The following is a 20,399-nucleotide window of genomic DNA, read 5'->3' on the forward strand; positions in this document are numbered from 1 at the left end:
TCTAAAAGCGTGGCCTTTTTTAGATATAATTATTCAATAACTAATATAATATGTTATGTGATGAGATAAAATTAACTAATATAAGGAGAGTACACGACTTGTCATTATTTGTATAAAACTGATGGATTTCATTTTTATATCTTCCCCACTGTCATAACATATTAATCACGTTAACTAACGTGAGAGGTTTCAAATGGGTATGATTTTGAGGACCTGTCATCTTTCAATAAGAAATGTACATTATTGAGCCAACGCAGAAGATTGCATGTAGAATTGACTGAGAGAGCCCTTCCACCACTATATAAGTAGGTGCCTCCATTCCTAAGATTCCATCAATCCTCTTCAACCTGTTGCTACCACAGAAAGAGAGGACATAACATTAACACATCAACATTTATGTGACTTATCAATTTATCATCCTCTGATTCTTAAACCAGGAATAAGCCATTCATTCAATAGTTGCATTTTTATTGCATATGACAAGTTTATAGTACATTGATCACATATCAGAATTAACTTGATTGCATAAACTGAAAGAGAAAGTTGAGATGGAAAGTGGTGAACTGAGAGTGGCGAGTGCACGCATAGGGAGCTCCGGCGTGTGGAGAAGCGGCAGCATTGACGTGTTTTCAGGGTCTTCAAGAAGGGATGATGATGAACAAGAGCTTAAATGGGCTGCAATTGAGAAACTCCCCACGTATCTACGCATGACTAGGGGAATTCTCACTGAGACAGAAGGCCAACCTACAGAGATTGATATAAACAAACTTTGTCCACTTCAGAGGAAGAACTTGGTGGAGAGGCTCGTCAAGATTGCGGAACAAGATAATGAGAAGTTCTTGTTCAAATTAAGGGACCGCATTGATCGGTAAGCTACTAACATGTGTGCCTGCGTGTGCGTGAATGTGTGTTTTAGTTGAGATCTTAAACTTGTTGAGGAAAATAATGGATCTTTTAGGGCTTATGTGCTTTCTGTATCATGTATAAAGAAATTTATAATGTGTGTGTTGAAAGTGCAGTGTTGGACTTGAAATTCCGACGATTGAAATCCGTTTTGAACACTTGAATGTTGAGGCAGAAGCTCATGTGGGAAGCAGGGCACTACCTACAATCTTTAACTTCTGCATCAATTTGTTTGAGGTAATTAACTGTGAATGGTCAATAAAATTGGATGTTGTCACAAGAGTTGTTTTTGAAGCAGAGAACACTGACAAGTTCATATATATGTGTGCATTTACTCTCTCTTTCTGAAGGGGTTCCTCAATTCTCTTCACCTTATTCCCAGTCGAAAGAAGCCATTCACAGTTCTTGATGATGTCAGTGGAATCATCAAGCCAAAAAGGTAAGAGGGTGGAGTTGACCTTTGTGGAATTGGTATGTAAGATAGTTGGGGAACTAAACTATCTTTTTCTAAACATTTTTATTTTGGCTTATGCAGAATGACATTGCTTTTAGGCCCTCCAAGCTCTGGAAAGACCACATTATTGTTGGCACTGGCTGGAAGGCTTAGTAAAGATCTAAAAGTAAGTTTCAGCAACTGATGAATCAGAATCATTTAAGGCTTATAATTCATTCAATTCTATTGCTGATGAATTGCAGTTTTCGGGGCGAGTTTCGTATAATGGACATGGGATGGAGGAATTTGTGCCTCAGAGAACATCAGCTTACATAAGTCAAACTGATCTACACATAGGAGAAATGACAGTCAGAGAAACATTGGCCTTTTCTGCAAGGTGTCAAGGGATCGGAACCCGATATGGTCAGTTCACGTTAGCCCTTCAAAAACAACACAGTCAACCTTGATGTCTGGACTTCAAAGGGATTATGTCACCTAACTTTGATTGAAATGTTTTCAATTTGTATAACTTGCAGAGATGCTGGCAGAATTGTCAAGAAGAGAGAAGGCTGCAAACATTAAGCCAGATCCTGATCTTGATATTTATATGAAGGTGACATAAGATCAAAATTAAATGTTAATTTAACTTCTTTTGCATTTTTTCAAATTAAGTCCACAATGAATATGTTAGAAAAATGTAAGTGGCTAATCTAAGCATACTGAATTTTCAGGCGGCAGCACTAGAAGGCCAAGAAACCAATGTAGTTACAGATTATATAATGAAGGTAGCACAGTAAATTCTGAAAATTTGTTATATAACATTTTAATTTTTAAGAAAAAAAGAAGTAAAAAACTTAGTTGTTCCTGTTTCTAACATTTGGCAGATTTTGGGACTGGAAGTTTGTGCTGATACCATGGTAGGGGATGACATGATTCGAGGTATTTCTGGAGGACAAAAGAAGAGAGTCACGACTGGTAAACAAAAAAACTTGTTATTTGTTTAACATAAAATGATTTTATTTTTATATTTTGTGAAACTCTATGTGACTACCAATTACCAATTTGATTTATTATTTGTGTCCAATGATCTATAGGTGAGATGCTAGTCGGACCAGCAAGAGCACTTTTCATGGATGAAATATCAACCGGTTTAGACAGTTCTACCACATTCCAAATGGTTAATTCTCTAAGACAATCTATCCACATTCTGAATGGAACAGCTGTGATCTCTCTTCTCCAGCCAGCACCAGAAACTTATGAGTTATTTGATGATATAATTCTCCTCTCAGATGGGCAAATTGTGTATCAGGGTCCAAGGGAAAATGTGCTTGAGTTCTTTGAGTACATGGGGTTCAAATGTCCAGAGAGGAAAGGAGTAGCAGATTTTTTACAAGAAGTAACTAACTCTAAGCTTCATTGTACTTTTTTTCCTCTTTTCATCCTTAAATAAAAGAAAACACCACTCAGTTGTTGTATTTGGTCATGTATATGGCAGGTAACATCAAGAAAAGACCAAGAACAGTATTGGGCAAATAAAGATGAGCCATACTCCTTTGTTACTGTTAAAGAGTTTGCTGAAGCATTTCAGTCATTTCACGCAGGTCGAAAACTCGGTGATGAACTTGCCACTCCATTTGACATGTCCAAAGGCCACCCTGCCGTGTTGACAAAAAACAAGTTTGGTGTTTGCAAGAAGGAACTTTTGAAAGCCTGTGTGTCCAGAGAATTCTTACTTATGAAAAGGAATTCTTTTGTCTATATTTTCAAGATGTGGCAAGTAAGCACTGTTCTATTCTAGCTTCCATATTTTTTCTTCCTCAATCATTAGCATTAGTTGTTTCAACTAGATTAATTCATGTTTCATTTCTTTCATTTTCAGCTGATTTTAACGGGGTTCATAACAATGACATTGTTCCTGAGAACTGAGATGCACCGGGATACAGAAACTGATGGTGGGATCTACATGGGTGCATTGTTCTTCGTACTAATTGTGATTATGTTCAATGGATACTCCGAGCTATCCATGTCCATCATGAAACTCCCCGTTTTCTATAAGCAAAGGGACCTTCTCTTTTTTCCTTGTTGGGCATACTCTCTGCCCACATGGATCCTTAAGATTCCTATCACCTTAGTGGAAGTTGGTATTTGGGTTGTGATGACTTACTATGTTATAGGCTTTGATCCTAGTATTGAAAGGTGAGATTCTTCTTTTTTTTTTTCTTTCTTTTTTTCATGCATAGGCTTCAGAGTTTTCTTTGTAGTGTGCTAACTAATAGCTCCTTATGGCAGGTTCATCAAGCAATACTTTCTACTTGTTTGTATCAACCAAATGGCATCTGGACTTTTTCGATTTATGGGAGCAGTTGGAAGGAACATCATTGTTGCAAACACAGTTGGGTCATTTGCTTTACTTGCAGTTATGGTCATGGGTGGATTTATCCTATCTAGAGGTAAAGTATTAATAAATATTAATGCAGTTTATTTTAAACAAATTTAATTAGAACACTATTATCCGATCATAAACTACTAGATAATATGGACTTTTGTAATACTTACTCTAAAAGTCACAACGATGATGATTTCTAATTAGCTAACACGGTAATACTTTAAGAGTGTTGCACTATCTGTGTAAAAGACTTTACATTGATAATCCATGAAAAATCAAACTCTTTGGAAACATGCACGTTGCATGTTCCAAGGTATTTTGATATCAAAATCTCACACAGCTACCTTCTTTTTGAACCAGTTGATGTGAAGAAATGGTGGTTGTGGGGTTACTGGTTCTCGCCGATGATGTATGGACAAAATGCTCTAGCTGTGAATGAATTCCTCGGAAAGAGTTGGTCACATGTAAGAAATAAAATCACATTTTCATGAATGAAACATGTACGAGAATAAAAATGTGTAACTAGTGAACAGTCTTGATCAGTTTTTTTTTTATAACAACATGTGAATATTTTTGCATTGCGCAGGTTACTCCTAATTCAACAGAACCATTAGGAGTAAAGGTCTTGAAGTCACGTGGGATTTTCCCCAAAGCATACTGGTATTGGATTGGAGTTGGAGCTTCCATTGGATACATGTTACTATTCAACTTCCTTTTCCCCTTGGCCTTGCATTATCTTGACCGTGAGTATCTTACAGTACACGTACCTTTCAATTTGTGAAACTGAAACATTGCTCTAAGCCTCTAACAACTGAAACATTTTTCTGCAGCATTTGGTAAACCACAAGCATTAATCTCAGAAGAAGCCTTGGCTGAGAGAAATGCTGGCAGAAACGAACACATCATCGAATTATCGTCTAGAATCAAAGGCTCTTCTGGTGAGTTAAAAGTTCACTCACAGTCTCACATTGTCACGTTTTCTTTCTATTTTAACTGCACCTGTTCATGTAGTTTAATTTCAATGCAGATAAAGGGAATGAAAGTCGTAGAAATGTGTCCTCTAGAACACTGTCAGCAAGAGTGGGTGGCATTGGTGCAAGTGAACACAACAAGAAACGAGGGATGGTTCTTCCTTTCACACCCCTTTCTATCACTTTTGATGAAATCAGATATTCGGTGGAGATGCCACAGGTACAATAATTGACTTCAAATGGAGTAGTCTTTTTTGTAATAGAGAATTAAAATAAGTCATCCTACGTGCACATAGCATAAGATAGTGGCTTATGAAGATTGTATGTAAATCAAGCATAAAAAGTGAGAGTCATATGTAGTCTCCCTCCTGATATATTTCCAATAGTTTCCTGACAATAGATTAAGATTTATCTTTTTTTTTTATCAGCAAATGTTAGTTTGTTAGTTTTGTTAGAAGTGTCAGTTGGGAGAATTAGAACCCGCGACCCCTCCCCCCCTCCTTCTCCTTTCTTCCTTCCCCAGCCACTAGGTCAACCTTATATGTCTAATTAAGATTTATCTATATATATGTGTGCAGGAAATGAAGAGCCAAGGCATTCTTGAAGATCGACTTGAACTGTTGAAGGGTGTTAATGGAGCTTTTAGACCAGGAGTTCTTACAGCTCTAATGGGTGTAAGCGGGGCTGGTAAAACAACTCTAATGGATGTATTATCTGGAAGAAAAACAGCAGGTTATATTCAAGGGCAAATCACTATTTCCGGGTACCCTAAAAGGCAAGAAACGTTTGCTCGCATAGCAGGATACTGTGAGCAGACTGATATCCACTCTCCCCATGTTACAGTCTATGAGTCTTTGGTTTATTCTGCATGGCTTCGCTTACCCCCTGAGGTTGATTCTTCCACCAGACAGGTAAGCTTTTGTAAATTAGATCATACATAGTATCTTAACAGAACAAAAGTTGGAGAATCCAATCACTAATTGAAAAGTGGAAATTGAGTTTTTTATTGGTTGTGCACTTGTGTTAGAATTGCTTAGTGCACACACAACCAATGACATTGTAGTATTGTACCTTCTTCCAAGTGTTCAATGTCATTTTAGTTTCTTATGAATCCTATTGATGGATTGTAGATGTTCATTGAGGAAGTTATGGAGCTGGTAGAGCTGACTTCATTAAGAGAAGCCTTGGTGGGATTGCCTGGAGTGAATGGCCTATCCACGGAGCAGCGCAAGAGGTTAACAATTGCAGTTGAACTTGTTGCCAATCCATCTATTATATTCATGGATGAACCTACCTCTGGCCTTGATGCCAGAGCTGCTGCTATAGTAATGAGAACAGTGAGGAATACAGTTGATACCGGCCGAACTGTGGTCTGCACAATCCACCAGCCTAGCATTGATATATTTGATGCTTTTGATGAGGTCAGTGGCCATTTTCCTTAACTTGCTTACACAAATTCAGTGTCTCGAGGCTGAACATATATATTGTAATATTACAGCTACTTCTGTTGAAGCGTGGAGGTGAGGAAATATATGTGGGACCTTTAGGCCAGCATTGTTCTCATCTGATCAATCACTTTGAGGTCTGCACCATCTCTAATTACTAATTAATTAGTGATAAATACTATTATCAAACAGTTTATTCATCAAGTAAGTTGTGCTTGGTGTAGGGAATTAATGGGGTGCCAAAAATTAAGAATGGTTATAATCCTGCCACTTGGATGTTGGAGGTTACTTCAGAAGCACAAGAAGCAGCTCTTGGAGTTAACTTCGCTGAAATATACAAGAATTCTGACCTATATAGGTAGGAACAACTTGAAATTCAAATCAAAATCCACATGAAATCATTACTCTTTAAGCATAATTGTTACTGTTATTATGCTTTTTTATGGTTAACCAATATTGCACAATTACATTCAGGAGAAACAAGGCCTTGATCAGGGAACTTACCACACCTCCAACAGGTTCCAAAGACTTATACTTCCCCACAAAGTACTCACAGACTTTCTTCACTCAATGCATGGCTTGCCTTTGGAAACAGCACCTATCATACTGGAGAAATCCCCCATATAGTGCAGTGAGACTTTTATTCACAACAATCATAGCCTTATTGTTTGGGACAATATTTTGGGATATTGGCTCCAAAAGGTACCAACATGAAACCACTGTCCTTAATTTCTTTGCATAGTCTCTAAATTCCTTTTTCTTATTTTATTACCTTTATTTATATATTCTTCTGATGCAGGCAAAGAAAACAAGATCTATTTAATGCAATGGGATCCATGTATGCTGCAGTCCTCTTCATTGGGATACAAAATGCTACATCTGTGCAACCAGTTGTAGCCATTGAGAGAACTGTCTTCTATAGAGAAAGAGCTGCTGGAATGTACTCAGCTTTACCATATGCATTTGGACAGGTATGCTTGAAATTGCTCATGTAATGACTAAAGAATATTAACAATTAATTAACAAAGTTTTCTTCAAGTTATAGAACACTAATTATGATATTGAATGAAAATGAATATTGTCAACTCACTCCACATTTGAAATATTCAGGTTGCTATTGAGATCCCATACATATTCATACAAACCCTCGTGTATGGAGTCATAGTGTATGCTATGATTGGGTTTGATTGGACGTTCAGCAAGTTCTTTTGGTATCTCTTCTTCATGTTCTTCACCTTTTTATACTTCACCTTTTATGGCATGATGGCTGTGGGTCTCACACCGGATCACAACGTAGCTGCTATAGTTTCCTTTGGGTTCTACATGATATGGAACCTCTTCTCAGGATTCGTCATTCCAAGAACTGTAAGTTTATGTGTTCCTTTAGCTTCATTATTCATTTAGTTAATATACATACACAATCATTAGGTTTTATTCCTTATGCCTAGAAAATTACTGGTACATTTTTTTTTTAATTTGTTTTAGTCTCTATCCCTCAAAATTGTAAGGACTAAAATGGATTAAAAAATGTATTGTAAAACAAGTTAAAAGGTGTTTGTCTCTAAAATGAGAATTGTTTTCAAATGTAATTGTGCAAATACTAAAATGTAAAGATTGTGCAGCTACATACAGAGACTGAATGAATAATTAGACCTCATTTTAGTTAATACTAGACTATGTACATTTAGATAGTAAACTAGTAACTCACAAATGTTATTGTGATCCTTATATGTAACAGAGAATGCCAGTGTGGTGGAGATGGTACTTTTGGATTTGTCCAGTGTCTTGGACCTTATATGGATTGGTGACTTCACAATTTGGTGACATAAAAGAACCTATAGATACTGGAGAGACTGTGGAAGAGTTTGTTAGGAGTTATTTTGGGTATAGAGATGACTTTGTAGGCGTAGCTGCAGCTGTGCTTGTTGGGTTTACACTGCTTTTTGGATTTACCTTTGCCTTCTCAATCAAGGCATTCAATTTCCAAAAGAGATGACCACTTTACTTTTATACAACAACTTGTAAATGAATGATCACATTCCAGATTTTTGTTGAACAAAGGAATATATAGAAACCATAGATACACTTCTCCTTTGTTGTGAGAATTGCTAGTATTTGTATTTCTGCAGCATCTTTCGCTCCAACTATTTCTCTTTGCCATCCATCTTATCGCTACTTCTCTTGCTGCTTGTGAAAAGACTAATCCATAAATTAATATGCAAGTTCTTTCACATTAGTATTTTAAAAAATATTTTTTTATTTTATATATAAACCCGCCAGTTTTAATTGATAGAGAAATTTATCTACTCAACTAAGATAAATGGAAAGCCAACAAAAGCAACGAAAATAATTTTTGCGCCTACTCATCTTGATCAAATTGATTCCATTTTAACCAATCTTATCAATAATAACTGTACGGTCACGTGCCATTTATTTGGAAAAAAAGTACTAAATTAACGATGTTACGTTACACTCAGTGTTTATTATGACTACAAGAGTGATGTCATGTGCTAATTGACTCAAATTAATTGTAGATTTTTTTGTTACCAAATAAATATAGGCTAATAATTGATGAAAAAGAATACTTTGAAAATGTTAAATAAAAATTAATGAAAGAAAGAAGTAGAAGAGATAAAAAAAAAATGTATCATTTGAATAAATAGAGATAAGAAAATAGAAAATTTTATATGTGGTAATTTAAATGAGTGAAATAAAATACTAAGTGAAAAGAAATAAATTATTTGTATAAAGAAGTTTTTATACTAATTGAAAAAAAATTCAAAAAATTTAAATCGTTTACTCTTGCTTCTTCTTAACAAAAAATTATCTCTTAACTTTTTTTATGTTTAAAAATTATTTAACTTTAAAAATATAAAGAAAAAGTAGGATGTCTTCTCCCCACTTTCACTCAAAAGGGGGAGAGCTTTTTATTGGTATTTTTTTATCTACGATGTTAATAATGGGATTTAATAATTATCGAGTACCTAAATCTGTTAATATAAGATTTTGTTACTTTAATCAATAATTTTGAGTTTGAGTGTTAAATTATATCATAAAAGATACTTATTGTATAGTCTAAAAGAAATAATGAAATTGTCTTAGCACCAAACCGACTCTAATGTAGTGTTAAGAAAGTAATTTTCTCCCATATATTTTCTTTTCATTCAAATGTAGTGTTAATGTTCTTGCCTTTTAATTTCCTTAAAAATTATCCTAAATTAAACTTCAAATTAGATAATTACACAACTGTAAATTAATTTTATCAAACTATTTCACTAAATATAATTAAAAAAATCAACGCATTGAAAAATATAAAAAAATTATTCTAAAGTACAACGCACAATCTCCTAAAAAAAAGGTACAACGCACAACAAATATAAAACTATGTTGGGACCTTGAAATTTTAGCAAGAAATATATTTGATTTAAAAAAAAACTACTTTATTTTCCTTACATTCTCGTTAACTAAAAAATAAAAAATATATTTGAAGTGAGTTTTATTTTATAGTTAAAAAAAAAAAAGTATGTTCTTTTGGTACACGTAAAAAAAAAGTGAGTGTACCCAAACAATCTCTGGAAATTATCTAGAAGAATTAAAGACAGTATCACTAGGCACTAGTCAAGATGTGGGCAAACGACTAGGATTCTCCCCTTTACACACTTAATATTATTGGAAGGGATTTAGTAATAAAAGACTCAGACACAAGTCTCGCAAGGAAATTCACCAACCTTATTTACATATAAAATATATAAATAAAATAAAATAAAAAAACAGCTCCTCTAAGCATAAAGTGTAGTCTTAACAACTTAAAAAGCAGTATAGGTCTATCTTTTTCAAATAGGGCATGCTCTTTATAAAAAATTCGGCACGGAATTATTAGCAGGAAAAGATTTGAACTCACGTACTTTAGACTTGCACAAACACTTTAACTTTAAAGAAGAAACAAAAGTAGAAAGAATTAATTACTAAACTAAAATGCATTCTCTTTATTCACCAAAAAAAAAAATGCATTCTCTTTAACAATAAAATTGTTCCAATACATCACATATTGGGCAAAGGGCAAAGGCATAAATTTTCAAATGCATCACATTATTGGCAGCAGTATCTGAGACCCTCAAATGATAAAATCTTCAATTAACCAAGTAAAGAAAAGAGCAACTATCATTCATCACACGAAACCGCAAAGGAAGTGCCCCTCATGGCTCATAGTCAGAAGTGAGAACCACACAAGCCCTGAAGCTATGTATTGATTGGTTTTTACCATGCAAAAAATGTAGTAAGAATAAAGCAATGACAGTAATTCTAAATATCCAATGACTAAATTAAATGTCGACTAGATGCCGCATATGTTACAGTCAAAGTTTCCTCTCAGCCTGCACGTACAATTACAAATGAATCTTAATTCTCACCTCAAAAAGAAAATTAAAGCAGAAGGAGTTGTACCAACTCAGTTACCCAAGCTGTCCAGGAAGCTTTGCAACTCCTTCAAACCTTCAGCAGAGAAGCTCCGTTGTACTCTAGAGCGTGGTGCCACCAAGTTAGGAGGAGGTTGCTGCTGGAAGCAAACCACGACTGCAGCCAAATTGTCTCCACTTTTTCTCTTTAAAGCCTCGTCAACCAGATCCTTACTACACATGGCTGGATCGTTATGCTCCTGAAGCCTGCGCCGAGCAAAATCCACTGCATTTTGGCTCCGAAATACATCCCAAATCCCATCACAACCAATGATGAGAAATTCGTCCTCGGCAGTCAGTTTTGTAGTCATAAGTTCTGGTTCTGCAGTCAGTGGTCCACCGTCTTTGCTCTTCATTCCTTCCATGTGCCAGTCACCAAGTGCACGAGCAACATTAAGTTGTCCATTGAGATATCCATCGTAGACATACCCCCCAGATGCCTCGATACGCTTCTTTTCTTTGTTGCAACCTGGTTTATGATCTCTTGACATTTCAATTGCTTTTCCACGACGGCACAGCACAGCTCGGCAATCTCCTGCATTTGCCACCACCAGCAACCTGCAATCAGAAACTATGATCATCACACGACTTATCAAGGGTATGCAGTTAATGTCGTGTTGGTTTTATTTTGGAAAAGGAGGAGCATAAAAATGCCAACTATTGTAGCAGGACAAAAAGCTCCTGAACCTCATTCCAATAATTTATGGCTTTCATACTTCCTTCAAAACAGTGGAAACTTAAAAGAAAAATAAATAGCATAATTTTGACGCTATTTGGAAGAATATATATATATATTATTAAACATCAAAATCCTAACCTTCCTATAACAAGAGTAGCTAATGCAGTGGTCCCAGATGCAAGTGCGGCATCCAGAGAGCAAGCTTCTGCAAAGGCATTGTCTGCTTGCAGAAATGCTGAAGCAACTATCCTTTCAATATCTCTAGGGAAATCTTTGTCATCAACAATGAACTTTGGCAGATGAAGACAAGCAAAGTCAGCAGCATGCTTTCCCCCATGTCCATCAAATACCTGACCAAGCCATCAACCATAATACATTACCTCACTTTCACAACAGTTTTCAAACAAATGCCAGAAACAAACACAATATTCTCTATTCTTGTCAGCTGTAAAAACTCCTGGATCAGCAATATTGTGTCTAAAATGTCTTTATATGCATTCATCAATAGTTCATACCATAGGTAAAACAATGCATTACTACCAAAGAAGATTAGTATGTGAATTGTGAACTATGTGATTTGCAAAGAAATTCCAAAACAAAAGTCATCAAATATGTGGAACATAAGAGTGAAGGAAGACAAAGAAAAGAAAATAACAGTGCATGAAAATGACAAACAATAAAAAACCACACAGAAAAACTAAAATTCATTAACACAAGAATCAGTACTAATAAGTTAAGCACCAAAAATAGATATATACCCCATAGAAAGCACTGGGTCCGTCTATATGGTTCTTGAGTCCATAATCCTCCATAAAATTGTCAACACAAACATATGCATCTTCCATATTTGACCGGAATCCAATATCAGTACAAGCTCCAGAACGAAGCATTGGAAAGAAATCAGACTGACAATCTTCAGTTACATGCTCCGGCTCAGCAGATACATCAGACAACTTCGTGTTCATCTTCTGATTTTGCCATAAAAGTCAGAAAAAAATGAAAAAAACATAAAAAGTGCAGAAAGGAACCAGAAACTCCATAAAGAACGATAACGACAGCAGTAATTGCTTACTAATGACAAGACTGTAAACGATATCAACAAGAAAACTAAATAAAATAAACGAAAGAGATGGACAAATTCAGAAGAGCCCCACGATGTTAGCACACTCGAGGTACGCATCTAAATGACAAGAAGGAACAAAGTGCAATATTATTTACATAATTTAATTTAATTTACTGTCTGCACGATCTGACTACACCAACCCCACCATCGGTGTTTCACATTATTACTTCTCCCAACAAAATTTCCTTCTATCCTAAACCCCAATACTATGCTTCATTTATAAAGAAAGAAAAGAAATATAACCCAAAAGCTAAAACTACTTGCACATATGACTCGATCACTTTCCATTGCAACAACTTTCCAAAATCTCTCACTGCATCCAAATGGCAATGGAAAGGAAGAGGAACGGTGTTAAAAATTGACAAATATAGATATTAGAACCATTTTAAGGAACTCAGAAATTCCCATTACTGTTCAAACAACAAAAGAAGAAATTGCCCTATTCCTGTCTAAAAGGAAAAATAAGCACACACTGACCCCACTAGCATTAAAAATATACATATTTAGAGGAAAAAAGCAATTTTGAGAAAGAATAACTCACGAGAGAAGCGTGGCGAACAAGTTTGCATTGGCGATACGAAGGTGGGTTGGGATTGGGAGGTCGAGTCACACTGGAGCTCCTACTTTCACTTTCACTACAACAATTCACCCCTTCAATCTCCTCCATGCTTTCTCCACCATAAGATCCCAGAGAGCACAAAACGAAATGGGTTCGACCCAGAGAGCACAAAACGAAATGGGTTCGACCCAGATTGCAAAAAGCTATTGGGTAGCTATAACGAGTGCAAAAATTAGGTCTTTTTGGAGTTAGGTTTGGTGGGTCGGTCTATGCGATTCAAAGGGAACATGGTATCGCAAATGCAGGGATTGGTGATAAGGGATTTGCACAAAAAATCTTGTGAATAGAGAGAGAGAGAGAGAGAGAGAGAGAGAGAGAGAGATTCACCGTCGTATCTGAAGGCGGTGGTCGGTTGTTAGTGTGGGGTTTTAACTTTCGAAATGCGGTGGCAGGTTCATGACGACGTCGTATGGCTATGTAAAGTTTTGAGCTTTTTTAACGGCAAGGGACTTTGTTTTTTCAGAGAGGCGCACCGCCCACGTCTTTTTCATAACACATTAATAGAAAATAATTTAGTAAGAAATAAATTTTTTTATCGATAAATTTTAATGATTAATATTATTATTTTTTGTTGATAAAGATAAAACTATTTTTTTCTTTTCTCTCTTAATCAATCAATCTTATATTTCTAAAATAATATTTCCTTTACATGCTTGAAAATATAATTCAAGCCAACTACATTAAATACTTAAATATACCTCTAACCTCTCATCTAAAAAAAAATATGTAATTCAGGGGATCTGAATGCGGGGTGATTGATGAATTGCATTTTCAAGTTTCAATAATATAGCAGTGTCAACTAAAATGATGATTACATTTTCAAGTTTCAATAATATAGCAGTATCAACTAAAATGATGATTACATTTGTTCCCCAATCATGATTCCCTTCTTCAGTCAACATCGTATAAACATCTAACATTAGATTTACCTTGGTTTTATGGAGAAGTGGGAGTGGGAGTAGGATATATTATACTGTTTTAATTTTTATTTTTTAAATCTACCATGATTATTGACTTGCATCATTTTGAGATTATAGTCAAAATTATAAACAAAAGTAGAGAAATAAAAAATAGGATTCAAAATAAACACTCCACTGAGTAATAAATTCTCACTAGAAATCAATTTCGACTAACTTAACACAATGGTTCAGTGAGTCTCATTAATATCATAATGATTTGGAAAAGTTAAAAAGAATAAAAGAAAAATGACTTAGAGAATATCAAAAAAACATCTAAACTGATTCCATCTAAATTGAGTGTGAAATTACATGAAAAATAACAAAACAGGTCTTCATTTACTATTCAATTCCAAAATTAATTAAACTACAACCATAAATACTTCTTGATACCATGGATTTAGACTTTTAATAATGTCTTCAAGTTGAGCTCAAATCATTACCATATTGAGAAAAAAGTGACTTGCTTTGGTGAAGCCTCTCGCCTACTTTGGGTTAAACTTTTTTTTTATACTCATAAGGTTAAATTTATTTTTTAATTCTCTAATTTATTTATTTTTTAATTTAATTTTTTTAATTTTATTAAGTTTAATTTGATCTTCTGATTTCTTAAATTAATTCAATTTGATCCTTCAAACTAAATTATAATTATAAGAAATCACATTTTGTAATGATTCAGAATTATCATTATTTTAAATTGTCACAAAATACATATTATAACAAAAAAAATGGATCAGTTTTGAAAAATAGAGGACCAAATTAAATTAATTTTAAAAATTATAGTATCAAATTAAACCTAAAAAAATTATCAAATCAAATTAAAACAAAATAATAAATTAGAAGACTAAAAAACTTAATTAACGTATTCATAATTAGACTTTGCAAAAAAAAATCATCTCTTTAATCTTAGACCTAGTCATAAGAACTTCAATGTCATACAAATAAAATTTAGATTGACTTATTGAATCTCTATCAAATTTAAATTCAAATTCTTTGTATATTTTTTATTTTACTTTAATTAATCATTTATTTTAAACCACCAATAAACTAACACAATATTTTTACAACTTAATGATAATTTCAAATTTGAGTCATATATATTTGTTAAATATTTGGTAGAAAATTTAGAATCTACAATAATTATATCCGACTCAAACATGATTATTTATAGTAAAAATTACTTATTATGGTTGAAACTAAGACATTGAATCAAATAATCGCTTAGGAAATCCTAATAATATGATTTTTTAACATGTGTTTTTATTATTTATTCAAATTTATTAAAAATTAAAAATAAAAGTAAATGTGACTCATACCTATATAAATAGATATATCTAATTAATACATTATTTACCAATTGTATAAAAAGTTTTGATATATTTAACTTAGATGATAAAAATATAAGAGAAATGTTAAATTTAAAATAAAGTGTAAAAGATGGAATCATATAAATCCTATATAAAATATAAAATTTCTCTTTAATATTATTTCTCTCCCTTCGTTACAAAGAGAATCAAACTTATCTTCACCAAATGAACATCAAATGTTTTCCAATTATGTTATGTCTTTAATCATATCAATATCATAAATAAAGACTAGTCCCCATATTAATTATGGATATTGTAAATTTCCTTTATGATAAGGAAAAATAATTTACTAACACTCGATTAATACCAATAAAATGTATGTAAAAGTAAAAATTATTTAATATATTTTTCTGATATCTCTCTAAATATTGTAAAAAATAATAATCTTTTAATAAATTATTTTTCATGTATATAATTGAGAATTAAACCTTAAATTCTTTTTAAAGGACTTTAATTATTATTTATAATTATGTCAACGGATGAAAGTTATCTAATAATTACGATAGTAAATAATATATTTCCTAAATTTTTGTAATTATATTAAATTACCTGAGAAAATTGTTTTTTCTGAATTCTTTTGAGATTGTTAAATTTTAATTCTAAATTATTGAAGATATAAACATAAACATAAACATAGATACTCATCGAAAATGGATACATGCCACTGTTCATATTGCGACTCCAGTCACATCTCTCTTCTTTGGGCTTGCTAGAGATACACTATTTTCTTGATTTATTAATTGCTAGAGATGAAATATTTATTCATCGAAATTTCTGTTCACCAAATAACTTCCCAGTCAATGTGGTTTTTAATAAGTATGTCTCTAAGACTCTAATGATATTCTAATTAGGTTGTCAAGTTTTGTTAGAAAGCACGGTAGCGATATCATATTTTTATTTTTTACAATAGGGAATAGAGATATCATATTAAATGTTATGTTTTTTTTAGTATTTTTTATTTTTAATTACTCAATCATTATTTAGAACAGCCATTAATAAAATGTGATTAGAGTTTATTCATAAACAAATAGGTAGTTATAGATGATAAAACAGTCAAAACCTACTCCTCTTTATGCCGACAAAGCTATTAGCTCCGTTGGATAAGAAGTACGTTGCAAGCATGATTATTGTCGACGAAATTCCAAAAATATAAGTTGTTTATTCCTCGTCTTTTGTTCCAAACGTACTAGCTTGATTATAAAAGTAGCCATCTTGTTCACATGTTAACCTAAAATTTTGACTTGTTTTGTAAGCAATTACCCATATCTTTCTATAAATGAATGTAATCGTGGAAGTACTTTTGAAAAGTATTTGATGTTAGGCTTAAACTTTGGTCTCGCTATCCAATTGTAGCTCTTTTTTCCCCCCATTAAAACATGCTCCTTATCAAATATAGAAAATACTTTCATCATTAAAATATTATTTTTTATAAAATAGTAAATATGCATGATATAAGCTTGGTTACATGTTTCGCAGACTTTATTTGGTGTTAAAATATAAACTTCTATTGTTGTCCCTAATGGTTTGATCAAAACGGTGTTGTCAATGAACTTGGTCAGTGCGATGGCAAGGGGCGAGGAAAGCATATAGGAAAAAAAGAAAAAACGAAATTGAACTCGTAACGCTAATATCCGAATGGAGCCGGTCTTTGTATTTTTTTTTTTCTTCATAATATTGGGGGGACAATTTTGACCCACAAAAATTCATAAACAACTCATTTTTCAAAAACTGTTCTTTCGGATGTCTGTCAATTTCAGAGTTTCGGTAAGTGAAGATATTAATCAGATTAAATTAGTATTTCAGTGCCTTAATTTAGGTTTAATTTGATTATTTAATTCTTTAAATTAATTTAATTTGTTTTTTCAGTTTAAATAAGAAATTATACTTTGTGATAAGTAATTTTAAATCATCGAAAATACACATATCACCGAAAAATAAATTAATTTAAAAAATTAGATGATCAAATTAAAATTAAAAAAATTAATTGATGAAATTAAATCGATTTTAAAAAATAAAAAATAAAATGAAAGTTACGGAATTGAAATATCTAAATCCAGAAGAAGAGTGAAGGGGAAACTTGTTTAATCGGTTAGTTTCCCTATTACGAAATTGTTTGACATAATTTTTTCAATGAATCCTCTTGTTTGAAACTTACATAAGTTTGATCGAGGAAGTCCAAATTTTCATCCAAGATGCATGGAGAGACTGTGACAAGCGTGTCCTCTACTGGGCAACGCGAGATTGCTGCAAACACGGCAAGCAATAGGTAGCACCAAAAACAAGATGCTAAACTCAACCAATTAATTAAAAGTAAATAATGGTGGCTTTGCCATTTGGAATACGCCTCTTCCACTTGTCCAAACAATAACTCCCACTTTTTTCGATCTCCTAATTACTATTTTACATTTCAAGCTTTTCTGCTTCCTCATATCTCTCTATATATTGCTTCCTTTAGTTCTAAGTCAAGACTTTTATAATTAAGGTAAGAGGGTCATCGTGGAAGGATTTATAAATTTTCTCAACTCAACTCTCACCATGAGGACCAGTTGCTTCCTAAGCCTTCCCCCTTTTACTTCAAACCAACCTTCCATTCCCCCAAAACATCCTCAACTTTCATCGTAAGTTTTCATCTTTGTTTCTACATACATATATTTTCTTTTAACTTGTTGGGTCACAATTTACATGTCATTTATGTGACTCATGTCACTAACATTACCGTGTGCGTTGTAATAAAGGGTGAAGAACGAAGCATGTTGGAAGAGGCAATGCGTTGTGATGGGAGTGGCATCCATTATTGGACTAGAAATGTGCAATTCAGTGGCAATGGCCCACGAAGCAATTGAAATCAAGACCATGCCATTTAGTAACCAAGTAGTATCAAATAGCAATTCTTACGGTGGCGCCAAATGGAGCGAGAAAAGAATGTGCCCACCTTGGCAAGGCAATTCGCTCGAAACGATCGTGCCGGAGAATCTTCCCCGGCCGTCGGCACGGCGGAGATACGAGGCTGTTCGTTCCTCCTCCAAGACTGCGCCGCCGCTCTCCGCCCCGATCATAGTCCAAAGCAACAAGGGCAGTTGCTTCTCCATGTGAAAAATACTAAATCAAATTAAATTTACTTGTACATGATTATTGTTAATTTAATTGCTTGGCCTTTCACACAAACTTTTAATTTCATAATCATATCCATGTGTCAAGTTTTTATTTCTTGGATGAAAACTTCAAAAATATCTAACGAATAATTGTATGTAATGAATAGTACTAGTACTGGATTGGATTTATGCAGTTTTAGTGATTGTAGTACATGTAGTACAAATTCTAATTCGTTACCTATCTTAAACCATGCACAAGCACAAACATTGTACTACACTGCTTCCCATCTTTTCTTGTTGTTTCGTTTTTGTTTGCTTTCTGAAGCCCATTAGTTTTATAGGCCTGCGGCCCTATTCGCTTTCTATTGGGCTGGTTCATCAGGCCATTATCGCTAACGCACATTCCTCGTTAAATTGTTGCTATCTGTTCATCGTCCCCGCCAATTTTTATGCGATTTATATTTAAATTTTTAATTTAAGAAAAAAGAATTTAAAACATTAAATTACGTGTTATATAAATATTGATGGGACTATGAAGTCCACAGAATCACTTAATAATTTCTCCCATGCAAAGATAATTCTTGAATCACATACCAACCAGAGCTATTTTGTCTCCGATAATTCATTAATTTACATTCAAAACTAACTAGTATTATAATTAACTTGATACTTCTTTTTCTGTAATTTAATTATAAAAAGGGTTATTTTAGTAAACTTAAGTGAAATAAATTTTCTTAAAATTATTTTTCACATAACATATTTAAATATTAAACTTATTTCACATGACAGATAAATAATTTTGAAAATAATCTCATATAAACGCACACTGACGTTAGGAATTATTTTTGCTCGAGATGAATACTTTTTTTAATTGTGAAAGCTAAAAGTACACTAAAATTATGTCAGGCTTAAATATAGGTCCGACACTAGCATACCTATAACAAGGATAAATGGGCCTGGCCTCATTTGTTGTTGTTTGATAAACTTCAAACAAATAAAGGCCGTAAACACCTGAAACTTCGTAGTCCTTAATTTTTCTGCCTTGACCCAACAAAGCCCTTCCAGTTCAATATACAATAGGGTAATGGTTCACGAGTAAAGATCACGATTTATTTCCTAAAAAAATAAAATAAAAGATCAATATTTTTTTTTTCTTTTATATCATAATATTAGTATAAAATATTAACTGATTTTATTGATAATTAATTTTTATTGAAAAATTTAACTAGTCAATTAATAAAATCTCTCATTTCAATCATGTTTGTTTCATCTAAAAAAAATTAAATTTAAAATCTTTCTTAAAGAAATCAACTATAATACCACTCTAATTAACTACATGTAAAACAGCAATATTAATATTGTGTGTTAGTTACTTTGCTTAATGTTTAAACGTTAGAAAATTAATTCTCGAACATTTAATGAAAATAAATTATCAGATTAAATTAAACGTCTATTTTAATTATAGTTAATGATTCACAATGAATACCAGTTAAATCAACTTTATTAAACTTTAAAAGATATCGTGTAACTAGTTGTCAAATGGACACTTGGTTGTATAACAATGGACAAAAAGAAAATGTTGTGTAACTAGTTTGTCAGCTGTGGTTTGTCAGGTTCTTATTCTTTCGATTAGAATAAGCTAAATTGATCGAATCCAACGATATTAAGCAATCTTGTGTATACTTTTTTAAGCTTTTCTTATTAAAATTTATTTAAATATATTAAGGATTATCAAATATTTAAAAAAGGTTTAAATATAAAAATAATTGTGATTTCCATAAGTTAAAAATATTTTTTCTTAAAACGTGTGAGATGATAAAAGCGAGAGTGCAAATATTAAGTTAGTAGTATGATATATATATATATTAAATAATTAAACGTCGATTCTGTAAAATAATATATCTAATATCTTTCATTTCTCATCAAGCTAAATAGGTAAAATAGCTAATCATACTAACTGTCTTGGTAAAC

General features: G+C 32.9%; 3 protein-coding genes across 5 annotated transcripts; 2 read left to right on the top strand and 1 right to left on the bottom strand.

Moving 5' to 3' along the window:
• Positions 1 to 277: 277 nt before the first annotated feature.
• On the top strand, positions 278 to 8,419 carry LOC100804030 (pleiotropic drug resistance protein 1). The gene is made up of 24 exons (XM_003526379.5): positions 278 to 868; positions 1,020 to 1,140; positions 1,254 to 1,342; positions 1,439 to 1,523; positions 1,600 to 1,759; positions 1,873 to 1,949; positions 2,068 to 2,121; positions 2,221 to 2,311; positions 2,431 to 2,732; positions 2,832 to 3,113; positions 3,216 to 3,532; positions 3,626 to 3,786; positions 4,083 to 4,186; positions 4,309 to 4,465; positions 4,553 to 4,660; positions 4,750 to 4,913; positions 5,272 to 5,604; positions 5,824 to 6,114; positions 6,192 to 6,275; positions 6,363 to 6,496; positions 6,613 to 6,840; positions 6,938 to 7,109; positions 7,249 to 7,503; positions 7,877 to 8,419. Exons 1-24 carry the CDS (start codon positions 549 to 551, stop codon positions 8,132 to 8,134), a joined length of 4,347 nt encoding a protein of 1,448 aa, XP_003526427.1. The 5' UTR covers positions 278 to 548; the 3' UTR covers positions 8,135 to 8,419.
• A 2,022-nt stretch (positions 8,420 to 10,441) lies between these two features.
• LOC100804558 (probable protein phosphatase 2C 22) lies at positions 10,442 to 13,770 on the bottom strand. Of its 3 annotated transcripts, XM_006581319.3 has the most exons (5): positions 12,936 to 13,479; positions 12,030 to 12,239; positions 11,410 to 11,621; positions 10,594 to 11,150; positions 10,442 to 10,511 (listed from the first exon to the last, which is right to left on the bottom strand). In XM_006581319.3, exons 1-5 carry the CDS (start codon positions 13,059 to 13,061, stop codon positions 10,507 to 10,509), a joined length of 1,110 nt encoding a protein of 369 aa, XP_006581382.1. In that variant the 5' UTR covers positions 13,062 to 13,479; the 3' UTR covers positions 10,442 to 10,506. The 3 variants fall into 3 exon arrangements, with proteins under 3 accessions (XP_006581382.1, XP_003526428.1, XP_006581381.1); XM_003526380.5 differs by having other exon boundaries at positions 10,442 to 11,150; positions 12,936 to 13,770; XM_006581318.4 differs by having other exon boundaries at positions 10,442 to 11,150; positions 12,030 to 12,236.
• Positions 13,771 to 17,435: 3,665 nt separating this feature from the next.
• On the top strand, positions 17,436 to 18,501 carry LOC100805091 (uncharacterized). Its single transcript, XM_003526381.5, has 2 exons — positions 17,436 to 17,954; positions 18,072 to 18,501. Exons 1-2 carry the CDS (start codon positions 17,872 to 17,874, stop codon positions 18,427 to 18,429), a joined length of 441 nt encoding a protein of 146 aa, XP_003526429.1. The 5' UTR covers positions 17,436 to 17,871; the 3' UTR covers positions 18,430 to 18,501.
• The last annotated feature ends 1,898 nt before the right edge of the window (positions 18,502 to 20,399 follow it).

Source organism: Glycine max, chromosome 6 (assembly GCF_000004515.6).
Source record: "Glycine max cultivar Williams 82 chromosome 6, Glycine_max_v4.0, whole genome shotgun sequence".
Taxonomy (NCBI): domain Eukaryota; kingdom Viridiplantae; phylum Streptophyta; class Magnoliopsida; order Fabales; family Fabaceae; genus Glycine; species Glycine max.